This window comes from Monodon monoceros, unplaced genomic scaffold (assembly GCF_005190385.1).
Source record: "Monodon monoceros isolate NGI ecotype Baffin Bay Population unplaced genomic scaffold, NGI_Narwhal_1 Super_Scaffold_20, whole genome shotgun sequence".
Lineage (NCBI taxonomy): Eukaryota > Metazoa > Chordata > Mammalia > Artiodactyla > Monodontidae > Monodon > Monodon monoceros.
In genome coordinates, this window is record NW_021703777.1 from 85,756,675 (window position 1) to 85,772,556 (window position 15,882).

The following is a 15,882-nucleotide window of genomic DNA, read 5'->3' on the forward strand; positions in this document are numbered from 1 at the left end:
GGCACCCTCATACCTTCCTGCAGGCTCCCTTTACAGCTTCCAGCTGAATGCTGGACAGCCCTCTCCCAATTTTGATTGTGGTTTTGGATGCACCAGTTGAGACTGCCACGATGACTGGGGGCGCCTCCTTTTGGGGCTGACGACATGTCAGCAGATTCTGGGCTCTTTGTACCATCACAGGCCCCCCTCACCTTCCCTCCGTTCACTCCTCCAAAGCTGTTGTTCCCATGTGATCCTTTTGCTATTGATGGATTTAGCCCAAACTGCTCATTCCTGGGATCCATAGGGATATTCTATCATCTAATTTTAGTGAAGATGGTGTCACTGTGATTTTTCTTTTGCTATCCTAGTTGTTCTATGGGGATCTGAGATTAAATACGCACTGCTGCTGCCATTAGCCTTCTATAATTGGTTTTTTATTTTTAAATGATTTTTTTTTTCTATTTACACTGTTAACGCCCAGGATAGGACAGACTATGGTAAGTTTTAACATATAAATGCAAAATTTTAGTGACTAAACACAAGCACTATTTCTTGCTCATGTCACAGTCCAATGCAGTCAGCACGCTCTCCTGGTAGGTTTCCAAGCAGTGACTCACATGCCCTGGCTGCTTCCACTTTGCAAATTCTTTGTTTACAGCCAAATGGGAAGACAAGAGAGTGGTCAACGGTGATCACTGGTTGTGCCGCAGTGAGTTTTACTGCCAGGTCTGGAAGCCACATACATCCCTCATCCCCACTTCTTACTGGCCAGAACTCGGGTACATGGCTCCAAACTCACCATAAGAGAGGCTTGGAAACAGAGCCACACTGAAGATCTCTGCCACTATCTGTACAGCTGCCCAAGCAACTTTGGGAAAGAAGGCAGACTATAAAACGTAAGATGCTGCCTGTCTCTTCATATATCTGTAAAAGGATTTAAGATGTAATCTGATCAAAGGACTGGTCACCACTGTTTTTAATAAGGTTTTAATTCCATTAGTACAAAACTTTAATTAAAAAAAATTTGTGAATCAAATCGTTTTCAAGATTGCAAAAAACATGTTTCCATAGTCTTCAACTAACTGCTGACAAATTTGGGGGAGAGTAAGGCAGCTTATATTCAAATAAAAATGAAAATGTCTCTAATTATAAAGATTCCAGTTAAATATATCTTTAGGAATGATAAAGTATTAAACTGTACTACTAATATATGCAGTAAGAAAATGGTGGTTTGTCATCATTTATAAACATAAATGTATTTACAAACATTCTAAATATTCAATATACATACTTCAGGAGAAATCTAGTCTTAAGACAGTGATTTTTATTACCTTTCGTCTACCATGTTTGACACTATAAATATACTCACTGAAAACATTGACACAATATTTAAAAAAAAATGAAGTTCATGAAAATTTATAAAATAAAACCAATGTACTCTGACTTGTAATCGTATCTTAAATATTTCAACTCAACTTTTCTGGCCTGGTCAGGCCATTTAAAAATATTTCCACACTATTTTAATTTTAGGGTACAAAACAGTAGCAACTTACTAAGTTTCTATTTTTTAAATTAATATAGAAATTCTCAAAATACTGAAAACCCTGTTTTATGAAAGCAGTAACCACATCATCACAACTTATTTCATTAAGAACACATCTTCAAAAGGCACATTTTAATGACTGGTATTTATCTAAAGATATTAGCTTGAGCTTTGAATTTCCAGTCAATTTTCCATTATCTCAACATTAAGATCATGGAGGGTCAGGGGAGGTAGGAGAACACAGGTTTCCAATGGACTTCCACTAGGACGGCAGTATCCTCACTCATCACATCCACGAAGACCAAGAGAAAGATGTGAAGAAAGGGAGAACGGCAGATCTGACTTCCATCCTAATTCAATCTTCAGGAAATACTTTTTATATAAAAATAATTTTAAAAATTACAGGACAGAAAGCTTAACAACAAAAGGCCAAGACCACAAACTGCCCAGTTTAGTCTGAGTGGTGATGTTATTTGTTTGGAGCCTAAGAAGAGAATGAAGCTCCTGCTTCTTTGGGATCAAATCTTCATACCGGGCTCATCTCAATTTCAATCACTTGGTAAGTTAAAAGTACTACAAATTCCCAGGATGTCAGAAATACTGATATTCAAAATCAAATAAAAATGACTTAATGGTTATCTCTGTTACGGTCCCCTTTAACTGGGACTAGTATTCTAAAGTTGACTGTAATTATAATAACATCAGTAATTTCAAGTACCCTACAACACTACTATTATTTTTAAGAGGTTATGTCCTAGGACCTGAAAATGCAACCCAATATACGGTTTGAGTTATGGTTTACCTTTCAGTGAAGTTTAATACTAATTGAAGTACTAAATTGAACGAGATCAGTACTCTGAGGTACTAAATGATTAAGTATTGATCCCATGCAAGAAACAGATGGGAATTTTTAATGCTATTCTGGAATTTCAAAATACTGGGGATCTATCTTAATTTCATATTATTCCCCTCAAGTCTCAGTTGAGTGTTTCCATTTTTTTAAAGGGGGAGATAGCGTTAGATTTTTTTTCCCTCACTATAACAAAATAATTGACCAAAAATATTCTGAAGTACAAAAAAGAAAATGGTCATTGGTAACTTGAAATATAATTTTCTGGTCCCTAATAATGGTCACTTTAGGAGCATTTATTCAAGTTCTAAAGTAGCAGCTTTTTAAATTAAGGCAACATTGTTTTATTCTTAACTATTTTCTATTAACTACTCTATTAAAGCTCGTAAGAGCAGTTTCATCCTCAAAGGCCTTTTATAATGTAAGAAGAGTTAACATGACCATTCTTCTCAATATTAAAAAAGTATATAAAAAGTTATTGTATTCAAAGTTAACAAACACCTTATTTTTCTGTTTGGAATTCTAGAGTAATTATAGTCATTCCAGAATGTGTAAACTATGAAATGACCTCTGAAACTAACATCAACAACACAAAATACAATTTTTCTACAAAAATACGACATAGGAGATATATCACTTCTTCCCTGAAATAGAAATTTAGTATTTGGACAGAAAACTGTAAACTTCAATTACATTCAAAGAAAACCTTTTAGAAACTTATATTATTTGAGGTTTTGGCAACTGGAGCTCTTACCAGCAGGTTTACAGGGTGGTAATGTTGTAACAACACAATAATGTCAAACGGTTTCTTTCTCTCACATCTGCTACCAGGAGGAAAAAAAAGGCTTCCTGCAGTGGACAGTCTGGGTGAATGAATTGCTGAGGTGGACGATCCGACCCTGACCTCCACCTTGACTGCGCTCCACAATCACACAAGGCATCTGTACTAGCTGGACAGGACTCCTCCTGTCTCTCAATGCCTGAGTAAGATTTAAGATCTGTGGAAAGAAGAGAGGTTTTCATCAGTTCAAAAAAGATAAAAACCTTCCGTTCATTGACATTATTTTAACCATCTATTCATAACTACAATTTTTATTTCATCCATTTATGCCCAACAGAGACTGTGATGAGTTACTGCTATCAATATATATATGTGGATGTATGGATGCTTATACACACACATACATATACACAGGCAAATGCACAGGATTAAAATTAAATAATTTTTGCCAATTGGTAACTTTGAAATATTCTAGAATGCATCTATGTCCAGGAGCAATGGAGTCAGAGACTGAATGAAGTGAATGGTTCCACATACATACCCCAGTTGACACTGGACCTAAAAAAATACTGGTCTAAATAGTCTGGTTTTTACTAAATACTTGCCTTACCCGCTCATTCAACAAATAAATTTACTGCATGCTTATTATGTGCTAGGCTCTGTTCTAAGTGCTGGGGATGCAACAGTAAGAAAACAAACAAAATCTCTGCCTTCACAGAGCTCACATTTCAGCAGGGGAGGAGTCAATAAACATCTCAAACAAGTCAATTACACCAAGTATTAGAAGGAAAAAGTGCTATGGGGAAGCATGAGGCAGGGCAAGTGAATTAGCGAACTGGGGAAGGTAGCATTTAAAGTAAAGTTTTATTTAAGAGTCTATTCTTAAATAGGAAAAGTAAAACTAGGAAAAATAAACTATATTACATTCCATGTTTAAACATACTCTTGGAATTGCTACTTGAGCATATAAATAAGGTTATGAAACAATGCATAGCTTACAGCCTATTCTACTCTGTTCAAATAAAAATTTAATAATTAATTTTCTTTTTTTCCCTGCATATCAGGTAAAAAATTCCCTTTGGGGGCTTCCCTGGTGGCGCAGTGGTTGAGACTCCGCCTGCCAATGCAGAGGACACGGGTTCGTGCCCCGGTCCGGGAGGATCCCACATGCCACGGAGCGGCTGGGCCCGTGAGCCAAGGCCATTGAGCCTGCGCGTCCGGAGCCTGTGCTCCGCAACGGGAGAGGCCACAACAGTGAGAGGCCCGCGTACAGAAAAAAAAAAAAAAAAAAATTCCCTTTGTTGTGTACGTTAGAAATAAGGATGTCTCCTTCAGGTATTTGAAAATATTTAATATACAGATGGTGTGCAATTTACTAGTTGTTGTAAAGACTGTTTAATAGTGAGATAAGCATAAAGGTTTCAACATAAAGCCATACTAATAAATAAATGTCATAATACTTGAACAGTATAAACTAGATGGTTTAGATCCTGGAAGATCTGAAGTATTTAATACATCAGAGAAATAAACCTTTACTAGTAATAGTAGCTACTCATTGTATTTATGGTTTAGGATTCCTTTTAAGCTCTTCCCTTAAAATCTTCTAGGCTAGTTATGTTTGGATAAAAAGACAAAAAGAATTTACAAAATTTATGTTTATAAGCATTGTCCTTACCATGAAAATAAATGTGGGTACCAGCATGGCTAAGGAATGAAATATTCAGTTAGTTTCCTCTTTTGATTTTAAAAATCCTATTCTAAACATGTTAATCTAAACACACTAATTTAAGTAACATCTAATATTTTCCTGATTCTAAAAACAATACATGATTGTTGTAGAGAATCTAGAAGCGGAATGGTACAAAGAAAATGAAAGTCATTCTACAAGACTAAAGAATTTCAAATATATAATAGCAAAAATTATTCAGTCTTAAAACTATCCAAAATATTAGTATTTCTTTGGGAGTTGAGAAGACATTTGATGATCTTGCATTTATTTACTAAAGAAATATTTACTGAGCACGCGCTGTGTTGGGGAGAAGACTAAATACGAGGGAAAAAACCCATCTGAGCCCTTAAAGTGCACACATTGTAGAAACAAACAGCCACACAAACAAATAACTGGAATGCAGTGTGACAAACACTTCAGCAACAGTGGATCTATGCCCTGACTTTACAATCTGATCCCCTCCTTTACATACCATTCATTTTTTCATTTCCCAAAGAATAAACACATCTATTACTATATCTTTACATCAGAGAAGATTATTTTTAGAAATAGACTAAACATTGCAGGCAAGGAAAAACACTTTATTTATTTTGCGGTACACGGGCCTCTCACTGTTGTGGCCTTTCCCGCTGCGGAGCACAGCCTCCGGATGCGCAGGCCCAGTGGCCGTGGCTCACAGGCCCAGCCGCTCCACGGCATGTGGGATCCTCCCAGACCAGGACACGAACCCGTGTCCCCTGCATCGGCAGGCGGACTCTCAACCACTGCGCCACCAGCGAAGCCCAGGAAAAACACTTTAGAATGCTCCATCTATGCCACATTTGATACCATGGTAGGGGTGTGATAGGTCAAGGGCAGATGTTGTGAACTCACAGACTTCTGCATATAGACTTTGCTTTCCTTTGGACTAGTTCACTGGTCCTCAAATTTTAGTGGACATGAGAATTACTGTACTATCTACATAAAACTATGTATATTCTACTTCCTGTTGGTTTTAAGCTATTTTTCAACTGTACTATGTCCAATTTGCTGTCCTTTTTTTTTTTGGCCTGCACCGTACGGCTTGTGGGATCTGTTTCCTGACTAAGGATTGAACCCGCGCTGCAGCAGTGAAAGCCCAGAATCCTAACCACTAGGCCACCAGGAAACTCCCCCAACATGCTGTCTTAACATCCAGTTTCTGAGTGAAATGTAACCCCAATACTCCCATGGAGTGCTAGGGAAAACAGAACTCCTTGAGCGGCAGGAGGAGCCTAGGAAGACAGAGCTGGAGCTTGAAGGAAAAACTGTTCTCCAGAAGGAGAGGAAAAGGCACCCCAGGAGAGACACAGCACGCAAAGGGCACCACTGGGAGATGTGAACTGGGACTGAAGAACAGTTCTGAGCGGCTAGGCTTAGGGGAAGCTGACAGTGACAAGAGATAAAGGTAGCTATGTTGCTGGAGGCAGACTGCAAAGGTGTTGGAGAAGGTGCTCAAAGTCAGGGCTTAAGCCTGTACGGACTGACAAATCAGGGGAGTTTTAAATCACAAAAGAGATGATCATATCTGCTTTGAGAAAGATTGTTCTGGTCTAATGTGGAAGAAGGATGGGAAAAGAGGTAAGGACACCACTTAGCAGATCATTAAATCCAGAGAAGAGATGATAAGGACCCCAGGCAGAGGCAATGCTGAAATGTTGCAGATTTGCCAGACTTTAGACTCCCTTATTAAACAGATGCAACATGTTAACCCCTTTGAGCCAAGTTACAAAATGCAGACAACTATGTAGAGCTGTTATGAGGAAAAATAATAACAAACATAAAAATATCTAGTAAAGAGTCAAGTACTCAGGAGGTACGAAAGCGTCACTTTCATTTTCTTTAACATCAATTTTTACTGAATCTGCAAATGAGCTTCTGGTTTATATATCACTGAATAGAATTTCACTCTGTATTAATGAAACTGTTTTATTAATCATTTCTGTCACTTTTTTCCGATCGTGTATAAAATGTATTTCAAATAAATAAGTATTTCTGAGGTCCAGTGCTCCAAACAGGCACAGGTAGAACATAAAATGACGCTCTTATTGAGCTTGATCATGACCCTACTGTTAGTTAATGTAAAATTCAAAAATTTTAACTGAATAAACATTTCTAGTCAAATTTTAAAAGAAATGCCTTCATACTAGTTCCTAATTCCAGTCCACATCTTTATAGGTAGAATGAGAATTGTCACTGACTATGTGTGCAAAACTAAAAACTTACTATAAACTAGGACAAAAGACTAGGTTGTACGAAGCACAAATCATGATGTTAATTGGCAAAATTAGAAGGGAGAGGGATTCAAGGGATAATTATAAATGACTGAAATAATGAAACAGAGCAGGACCCTATGTCCTCTGCCTGCCTTTTGTCTGTGGAAAAACCTTAGCCAGAGAATAAGTTTAATCAGAGAAATGAGAAAATACGGAAACAAAGGAAAACAGCCAAAGGAGACCAAATAATAACAGGCTAGTCACTAAGCACAGTCAAAAACCCTTAGTTCCTCCTCAAGGGCTATAGATGAATATTCTGGGCCATATCCTGTGAGCTGTCTTATAGATACTGAAACCTCCATCAAGTGGAAGAAGTTAACTACATGATGACCAGACTGTAGCTATGACCTAAGCTGCCACAATTCTGAGAACTGGCCTCAAGGAAATGGGAACAAACCGACCCTGGAACTGAAGATTAACTGTACTTACAACAACCAAGATGACGCTGGTCAGACCACCGCATGACCAATTTCAAGATGGCTGTCAGAGCTGACTGTGCTGTTTCTGCATGTAGGCCCCTCCCTCCATCTATAAAAGCTCTTGCCCACTGGTTGTAGGAGGGGGGGAAGGGAGTTGGTCATTGGACAGGCGTCTGCCCTCCCCCACCAGTTGCCGGCATCTAAAATAAAGCAAACTTTCCTTTCCACCAACCTTGCCTCTTTATTGGTTTTTGAGCAGCGAGCAGCCCGGATCCCACTTTTCGGTTTCAATAACACAGTATTTTGACTCAATTAAGGAACTGGCTGAATAACTGCTTGAAACACAGGTATTAGTTTTTGTTTGTTAAGCCTTGGTTTCAAAGCACTGATTTACTTTAGAATATAAAATAATACCTGATTTTTTTCAGACCAGCTTTTTTTAAAAAAGGGTTAAAATCAGAGAGCTACACAATCATGTACATGGTCAGAGTACCTTACTCTTTTTGGCTATCAGAAAGGTCAAAACCAAATTAAAATAAAAAACCAAAACAAAATAAAATTAAAACATAATGTTTTATTTTATTTTTTCTTTCCCAGATCCTGATCCTGTCACTTTTATATTCTATTACACCCATTTGTATAATACTTTACTCCTTTGTATAATACTTTACTCCAGGATACGAATAAATAAACCTAAAACAGCAGATAGCCACTGGTATATCTTTGTAACAGACCTCAGAACTAGAATGTCCCCATATCTGTTCAGACAAGCATTTTAAAATTAAAATTTCTCACGTACTAACTTTAATCTACAATTAAAGCTTACAAGATTATTTACAGCTTTTATTTTAAAAAAACACACAAACATTTCTGAAATAAAGATACATCTTTAGGGATAAGAGAATTCCAGAAGATGGAGCATATTGTTAAGTCAAATAGATATGGTTCAAGCAAAAATGCCAAATAAGGGCATAATTACGTATGCCTGAAAATTTAGTTCAAATATAGTTTAGGGTGGTGACACTCAGCAACATAATTACAATCATCAATCATCTAAGCCCATCATTCATACCTGAATTACCGAAAACACCTCCCCACAAGGCTCCCTGGTTCTAGGCTCATCTGCTGAGTCAATGTGCACCCCACTGTCCAATCTGCAGGGGTTCTTTGTTGGGTTATGGACACCTTTTGCTGGGATACAAATTCTATTGCCCACTCCATGCCCAAGACGCACATATAAACAGAATTTAGCACGTAATCTCAGGGAGTTCATAGGAGAAACCCCAGGGTAAGGTCTCCTCTCGGGAAATGTAAGTCTCATCATAACTCTCCCTTTTAAAAAAATATTCTGATTCCTTTTTTATTATATACAATATGTTAGCAGCTTATACATACCATTATGCACTACATTTTATAACATATTCTGGAGATCTCTCCATACTAGTAAATGGACAACTTAGTCATTATCACAGCCCTTTTTTAAAAATTGAAGTATAGTTGATTTAAAATATATTGCATTAGTTTCAGGTGTATAGCTTAGTGATTCTTTTTTTTTTTTTTGCAGATTATACTCCATTAAACGTTATTACAAGATATTGGGTATAATTCCCTGTGCTATACAGTACATCCTTGTTGATTATCTATTTTATGTACAGTAGTTTGTTAATCCCATACTCCTAATTTGTCTCTCCCCTCTCCCTCTCCCCTTTGGTAATCATAAATTTGTTTTCTATGCCTGTGAATCTGTTCCTGTTTTGTATATAAATTCATTTGTATTATTGTTTAGATTTCACATATAAGTGATAATCAAAGTTTTGTCTTTTGCTGACTTATTTCATTAAGTATAATATTCTTTAGGTCTATCCATGTTGCTGCAAATGGCAATATTTCATTCTTTTTTATGGCTGAGTAATATTCCACTGTATTCTAAGCCAATCATCTGTTGATGGGCACTTGGGTTATCACAACTGCTCCAATCCCTTCCATGTGGAGTCTATACCCGGCACTTAAGGCCCTTCAAAATCTGGCTCTAGCCTGCGTCTCCGGCCATTTCACTTACTATTTAAAACGTATGACTCCAGCAAAGCACTGTATAAGCGCAAGAGAACACAGAGAGATGTATATGCTAACAATCTGTCCCTTTTCCTGACTCCCAGCCTCATCAGAAGCAAGAGCTCCATCAGAGTAGGAACTTGGTTTTTACTCACTGCTTTATCTCAATCATTAGGACAGGTTCTGGCTCTGGTTCTGTCAATAAATATATGATGAATACACAGTTATCTAATTTAACTACATCTATTTGTTAATGTTATATAATAAATAGTGCGAAACTTAGACTTGTCTTCTTTGTCACAGGTATGCAGCAAACAGCTACCTTAAATGAAATGCATATTTTAGGAAGAAAAAGTTAATTAGTAAGTCACTAAAAGACAATGTTTACCCTATAGTTTATTTTCATTTCAAGTCTTCCTTTTGGAATCTAAATACTATTAGTAGACTAGAAGAACCAGACATCACCTGTAGGTCAGCCCAGCCTGCAGGTCCACACCAGCAGATGTAATTGATACCCTGTATTGCTTATGAAAGGAAGTGAAAAGGAGTCAGAGGACTGAGTTACAACTAGTACTTTTATGTCCTAATTAGTGCTCAACCATGGTGACATGGTTATTTACTGACTGCTCTAGCAAAGGTCAAACATATTTTATGAGGAAAATAATCAACAGGAAACAGAACTTGGTATTGAAACATTCAAGCAAGTGGATTTGAGGAGGAAGACGATACCAACACTCAGGAAACCAGTTATCAAAATGAGGACAAGAATTAGCAGTAGGAGGAAACTGGCTAACTAAACAATACACAAGGTAAAAAAAATCTAATACAGAAGACAAAAGAGAAAAAAAGAGTACTGAAATCAACTTCATTTCTAATCATCTGAGCTACTTTGGTTCAGAATAAAGGACAGTGTTGAGAGCTGCATCTTTGGGTCACAATGGAAAAAAAAAGTTGACTACTGTTTCAAAGAGAGAGTTTTTCCTTAATGAACAAGATCTTAAAAAGGTGACCTACCTGACCCCTCATCACAGACATCTGCCTTTCAAAAGTGGCTTTGTCAAATCTTCTGTCAGTCTATCACAAAAAGGAAAGAAAACATTACTACAATTCTAAAAATCAGGATCTTTGAAAAAAAAAAATTGAAAACCAATGAACTCTTCAACTCAGCACATAAGGTCATTAGAAAGCATTCCTAATAGAAAAAAATAGCATGAAAAGATTATTTTAAATTGATGTATTTTCGTATTCCTCCAGAATGACAATAAACAGTGTAGTTATACTCCAACTTGTTCCAGAAAGGATTTAAAATGACTTACCAGCCAATGGGTTTAGGCTTTTTAAAAAAGAAAATTGAATCATAGCAGATCACCAAATATTTATTATAATTCAGAGTAATTTTGTAAAACTTCAACTTTTGAAGCAAACAACTTCTCAAATTATAATGTAATTTCACTTCAAAGAATACTCATAGTGTAACTTCACAAACTTATGCTCCTATAAAGTAAAACTGCTAATTCCTTTTTGTTATGTCAGGTTCTACTGCAAGCAGTGATACCAGAAGCAGTAAACTGCAAATCAACTCTATTAAGAAAATCTCTTAAGATTTATTTCATTTTCTGCAATAATTAAAACTAAAAACTTATTTACCTTAAAAAGTTCATAAAGATCTTCACATAAATCTTGCACAAAGTTCATGTCAGAAATATGTGGTAGAACCAAATTTCTTATTTCTTCAGAAAAAGGAACTTTTGCTTGAGGAAGCCAAGCCCAGTGAAATGGATCTAAAAAAAAAAAAAAAAAGTATTCTTATAGTGAGGGGAAATGGTTTATTTAGACCTAAATTTACCCTGCTTTTCCCCTACAGTTCCTAGGTTAAAAAAAAAGACAAGAGACCTAGAGGGGTGGGATAGGGAGGGTGGGAGGGAGACACAAGAGGGAGGAGATATAGGGATATATGTATATGTATAGCTGATTCACTTTGTTATAAAGCAGAAACTAACACACCACTGTAAAGCAATTATACTCCAATAAAGATGTTAAAAAAAAAAAAAAGGAGAAAGGCGGTATCAGAGAGAACAATTAGTTTTTGCCATCTAAATTATTCAGATTTCTAAGTTTGGATGGTTAATTCAGATGGTAAAGCACAGTAAGGTATTACCTGAACTGGTTAGGTTTCTGAGTTCTAAATTGGAAACAGTAAGAGTTTTGATAATGAATCTATCTCAAACAGCCCTATATCAAAAAATATATCTGGGGCTTCCCTGGTGGCGCGGTGGTTGAGAGTCCGCCTGCCGATGCAGGGGACACAGGTTCGTGCCCCGGTCTGGGAAGATCCCATATGCCATGGAGCGGCTGGGCCCGTGAGCCATGGCCGCTGAGCCTGCGCGTCCGGAGCCTGTGCTCTGCAACGGGAGAGGCCGCAACAGTGAGAGGCCCGCGTACCGCAAAAAACAAAAAAACATATATATATATATATATATATATGAATCTCTGGTTCCTGTGTTTGGAAACTGAGGGGTATCTATAATTTGTTCACAGCCCTAGATACCATGGCCGAGGTCTCCCTGCCTTTTCAGCCACAAATTATCAGGAACTGACCACTCATATTTGTATATGTGTGTGTGTGTGATGTTCCAAAATTTTAAATCATTACTAGGTAAACAGGTAATTGGCTTTGAGGGATAAAAGATCCATGATTCTGGCCTAACTCTAGTTCTCTTCCGAGAAGACCATTAAATATACACAGTGCCAGGACTAGAAAGATTTGTAACGTAGTGAGATTGTCTAGATAGGGTACATATTCAGATTCATGCAAGAAAATGTAAGGCTTACGAGAATATGATCACCCACAGAACTCCAGTGGGTACATCCAATGCGAACCTCCAGCTCCTACCATGTAGAAAGCCCTGAGGAAAACACTCTGCCTTTAGAGTCATTCCTTCTGAATTCTCTTTTATCTATCTCTTTGAACACTGTGGGAAGTAGTCCATTCCAAAGAAAGCCTTTCCTGTGGCCTACATCTCTGAAGCTATGTCCAATTTCCCTTTGACCTTTCCCTGACCAATTATATAAAAGAAAAGCCCTGATTCTATGCCTGCCTTTACTTCCAATCCCTATCCCTCAACTTCTACTATCACCATTCAAACTCTCCCCTAAGATCACCAGTCATCTCATAAGGGTTTCTCCAAAAGCCCATTTTCAGCCCTCATGCTACTTCATGTGTCTTTGCAGCAAGCAGCACTGTTCTCTATCATCTCCCTCTGAAATTCTCTTCTATGTGGTTTTGGAGATACCACTCTCTCAAACTTTACCTTCTGTCTTTTAAGCCATTTCTCTTGTTTGCTGGCTTTTCCTCTCATTTTCAATGTCACCATTCCCAGGTTCTATGCTTAGTCCTTCCTCTCCTTCATCTACTAAATATTCATGAAACATTTATTGAGTACCTATGTTCCTCACATTGTCCTAGTGGTGGCATTTGTTCACCATGATTTTCCCAGGTGATAGCAATACCACCACGGCTTCCACTTACCAAGGTGACAGTTTAAAAATGACATCCTCAATACCAATTAATCTTTCAAGTTCTAGACCCTTAATCCCGAACTGTGTGTTTGGTAAAATTTTCCAGGTGTACTGTAGGCATCTTAAACTTGACACTTTTAAAATACAATTTGCATATAGATTCCAAACCATTAGAGGAAAAAAAAAAAATAGAACAAAGACATCTCAAGTCAGTTCAACCAAAGATAGGAAGGAAAAAAAGAAAAAATTGAAATTCATGGTAAATAGAAAAAAAAAAAAAGATGGCAGGAAAAGTTCAAACACATCAGTAGTTTATTGAGACAAACTACAGAGTTATGTGTACCAGTTAAAAGGATCTCAGATTGGGTAAAAAAAAAAAAAAAAAAAAAAAAATTCAGCTAAGAGCTGTTCATATGTCATATCAAAATAATGAAAGTTGAAAATAAAAGTATAGAATAATACAGGTAAATACTAATAAAAAGAAACGAGGTACAGCAATGTTACAACAGATGAAATAAGAAATGCCAAAAACACTGCGAGGGATAAAGTGGGATATATTTTACACTAATAAAAAGAACAAGCCAACAGCAAGATAAAACGCCAGGCCTTTGTGTGTGAAATACAAAGCAAGAAATGCAAAGAAATGCAAAAAGAAACTGACAAAATTACAATCGCAGTGAACTTTGTCTCTCAAAAATTAACAGATCAAGTGGTCAAAAAATATATCAAGAATATGATTTGACTAACAAGCTTTCATTAGTAGACAGACACAGAACTTTGTGCCTAACCGCATTCTTCTCAAATACAGTCCTTCAAACTGGCCATATATCAAGTTACAAAAGAATTACTAAAAAATTTCAAAGAGCAGAATTCACACAGTTAACATTCACAGATCACAAAGCAATAAAACTTGAAAATTACAATGGACAGTTTTTTTAATCAACTGCCCTAGAAATTTAAAACCAAACAAAATACTTCTAAATTATTCCTGTCAAAAATAAAATCGGAAAGTACGAATATGTAAAAGCAGAACAACAATGCAACACCTAGCCAATCTGTGCTTTAGCCAAATGATACCTAGAAAAAAAAAATATAGGGAAATAAAATAGCACGAACACAACAGAAGAAAATAATAATGGAATACATAAATTATGAAAAAGAAAAAGCAAATAAACAAACTGGAAACCTGATCAATAGAAGGCCAATTATCTGATAAAAGTGAAAAAATATATATATAAAATATATTTACATAATTATGTATATTTGTTTTGTATATTATATTTATATATAATCATATATATTATATATATGAGCCAATGCTTTACAATAGACAATCTTGGGCAAGTCTAGTGAAAAAAAATTCAATAAGCAGTAGGAATTTAAAAGAGGCATAGTCATAGATACAGAGATTATTTTTTAAATTTATTACATATATTTCAAACATACACAAAAATTTTAAAAACTAGTACAATGAATTCCCATATTCTGAATAACCTAATTCAATTATTCCCAAATTTCTTATAAAATTTGTTTCATCTATCCCTGTTTTTCCTCCCCCTAAGTATTTTAAAGCAAATTCCATTTCATTTCACCCCTAAATATTTAATATGCACAGAGGGGATTTCTTAAATTATAAGAGAATTCTTTAAAACACTTATACGCATAAATTACAACTCAAGATAACATGGATAATTTAAAGCAAAATAACAACGTCTAAAACTGGCTCAAGAAGACGTAGAAAACCTGACCATTAACTGTAGAAGAGACTGGTAAGGCAGTTAAGCCACTACTCACTAGAAAAGGGGGAGGTAGGCCTAAATTGTTTTAGAAGTGAATACTACCCAAATATGAAAATAAAATGCTACCAAAATATTAAAATAGATAATTCCCATATTACATACATTTAAAAACTGGAAAGCTATCAAACTTATTTTACAAGGCTAATACAAGCCAAAAAATCAAAATCAGACACTCATCCAAAAATAAGCAAACAATACATGGCAAGACACACAGAGCGTAGTACACATCTTTGCATCCCCAGTGCCTAGAACTGAGCCCTGATGAATGACTGTATTTCACCCAGTTTTTCCTCTGCTATTGTGATATCCATAAATTTCATTCCCTTCTTACTCTGGAAAAGGGGTAACTATAGAATCTATGGAAAGTTCTAAATACTCACATGCTCTCCACTCATCAGGATGTTTAAAAGGAAATGCTAGACCGTTATCAATTGCAGCTATTTTAATAAGCGTTTCTTTATCATCAGTCCATTTTGTTTCCTGAAGGGCAGAAAAATAGTCTGTTGATAAAAAAATTTATATGCATATTTCCAAAAGATAATTTATAACAATTATTGAGGTTTAAAGACATTTTATCTGAAGAGCTTATAAAAGTAAAGTTGCCAGAAGGTACCAATTTACCCTTTAAGGGAAGAGACTGTCTTAAGAATCAGTAAAAACTTCATAATCACTATTTTTTTTTAAATTTGGTATTACAAATTCATGCATTAATAGTTTCATTTTTTTCCTCTTTGGGGAAGAGGGCTTGGAATTATCAAGACTTTAAAAAGTGTACTTCGGTATAATTTATTGTTAGATACATTGCTTAAATGTATGGTATTTGCAAAATATTGATATTTTTAAGATAACAACTTAAAGTTACCTTATTAAAATCAAGTCTTTCCTACAGTCTCATAGAAATAATTAGTTCAAAT

At 36.0% G+C, this 15,882-nt stretch overlaps 1 protein-coding gene across 3 annotated transcripts in view; it reads right to left on the bottom strand.

Moving 5' to 3' along the window:
- Nucleotides 1-407: 407 nt before the first annotated feature.
- The window catches only part of PI4K2B (phosphatidylinositol 4-kinase type 2 beta), a 33,247-nt gene continuing 17,772 nt past the window's right edge, over nt 408-15,882 (bottom strand). Inside the window, exons 7-11 of one of the 3 annotated variants that reach the window (XM_029235446.1) lie at nt 15,349-15,448; nt 11,298-11,431; nt 10,665-10,724; nt 3,130-3,373; nt 408-906 (exon numbers count right to left, since the gene is read on the bottom strand). In XM_029235446.1, the coding sequence (XP_029091279.1) occupies nt 3,200-3,373; nt 10,665-10,724; nt 11,298-11,431; nt 15,349-15,448 (468 nt within the window). In that variant the 3' untranslated portion in view covers nt 408-906; nt 3,130-3,199. The other 2 variants (XM_029235445.1, XM_029235447.1) reach the window with 2 other exon arrangements.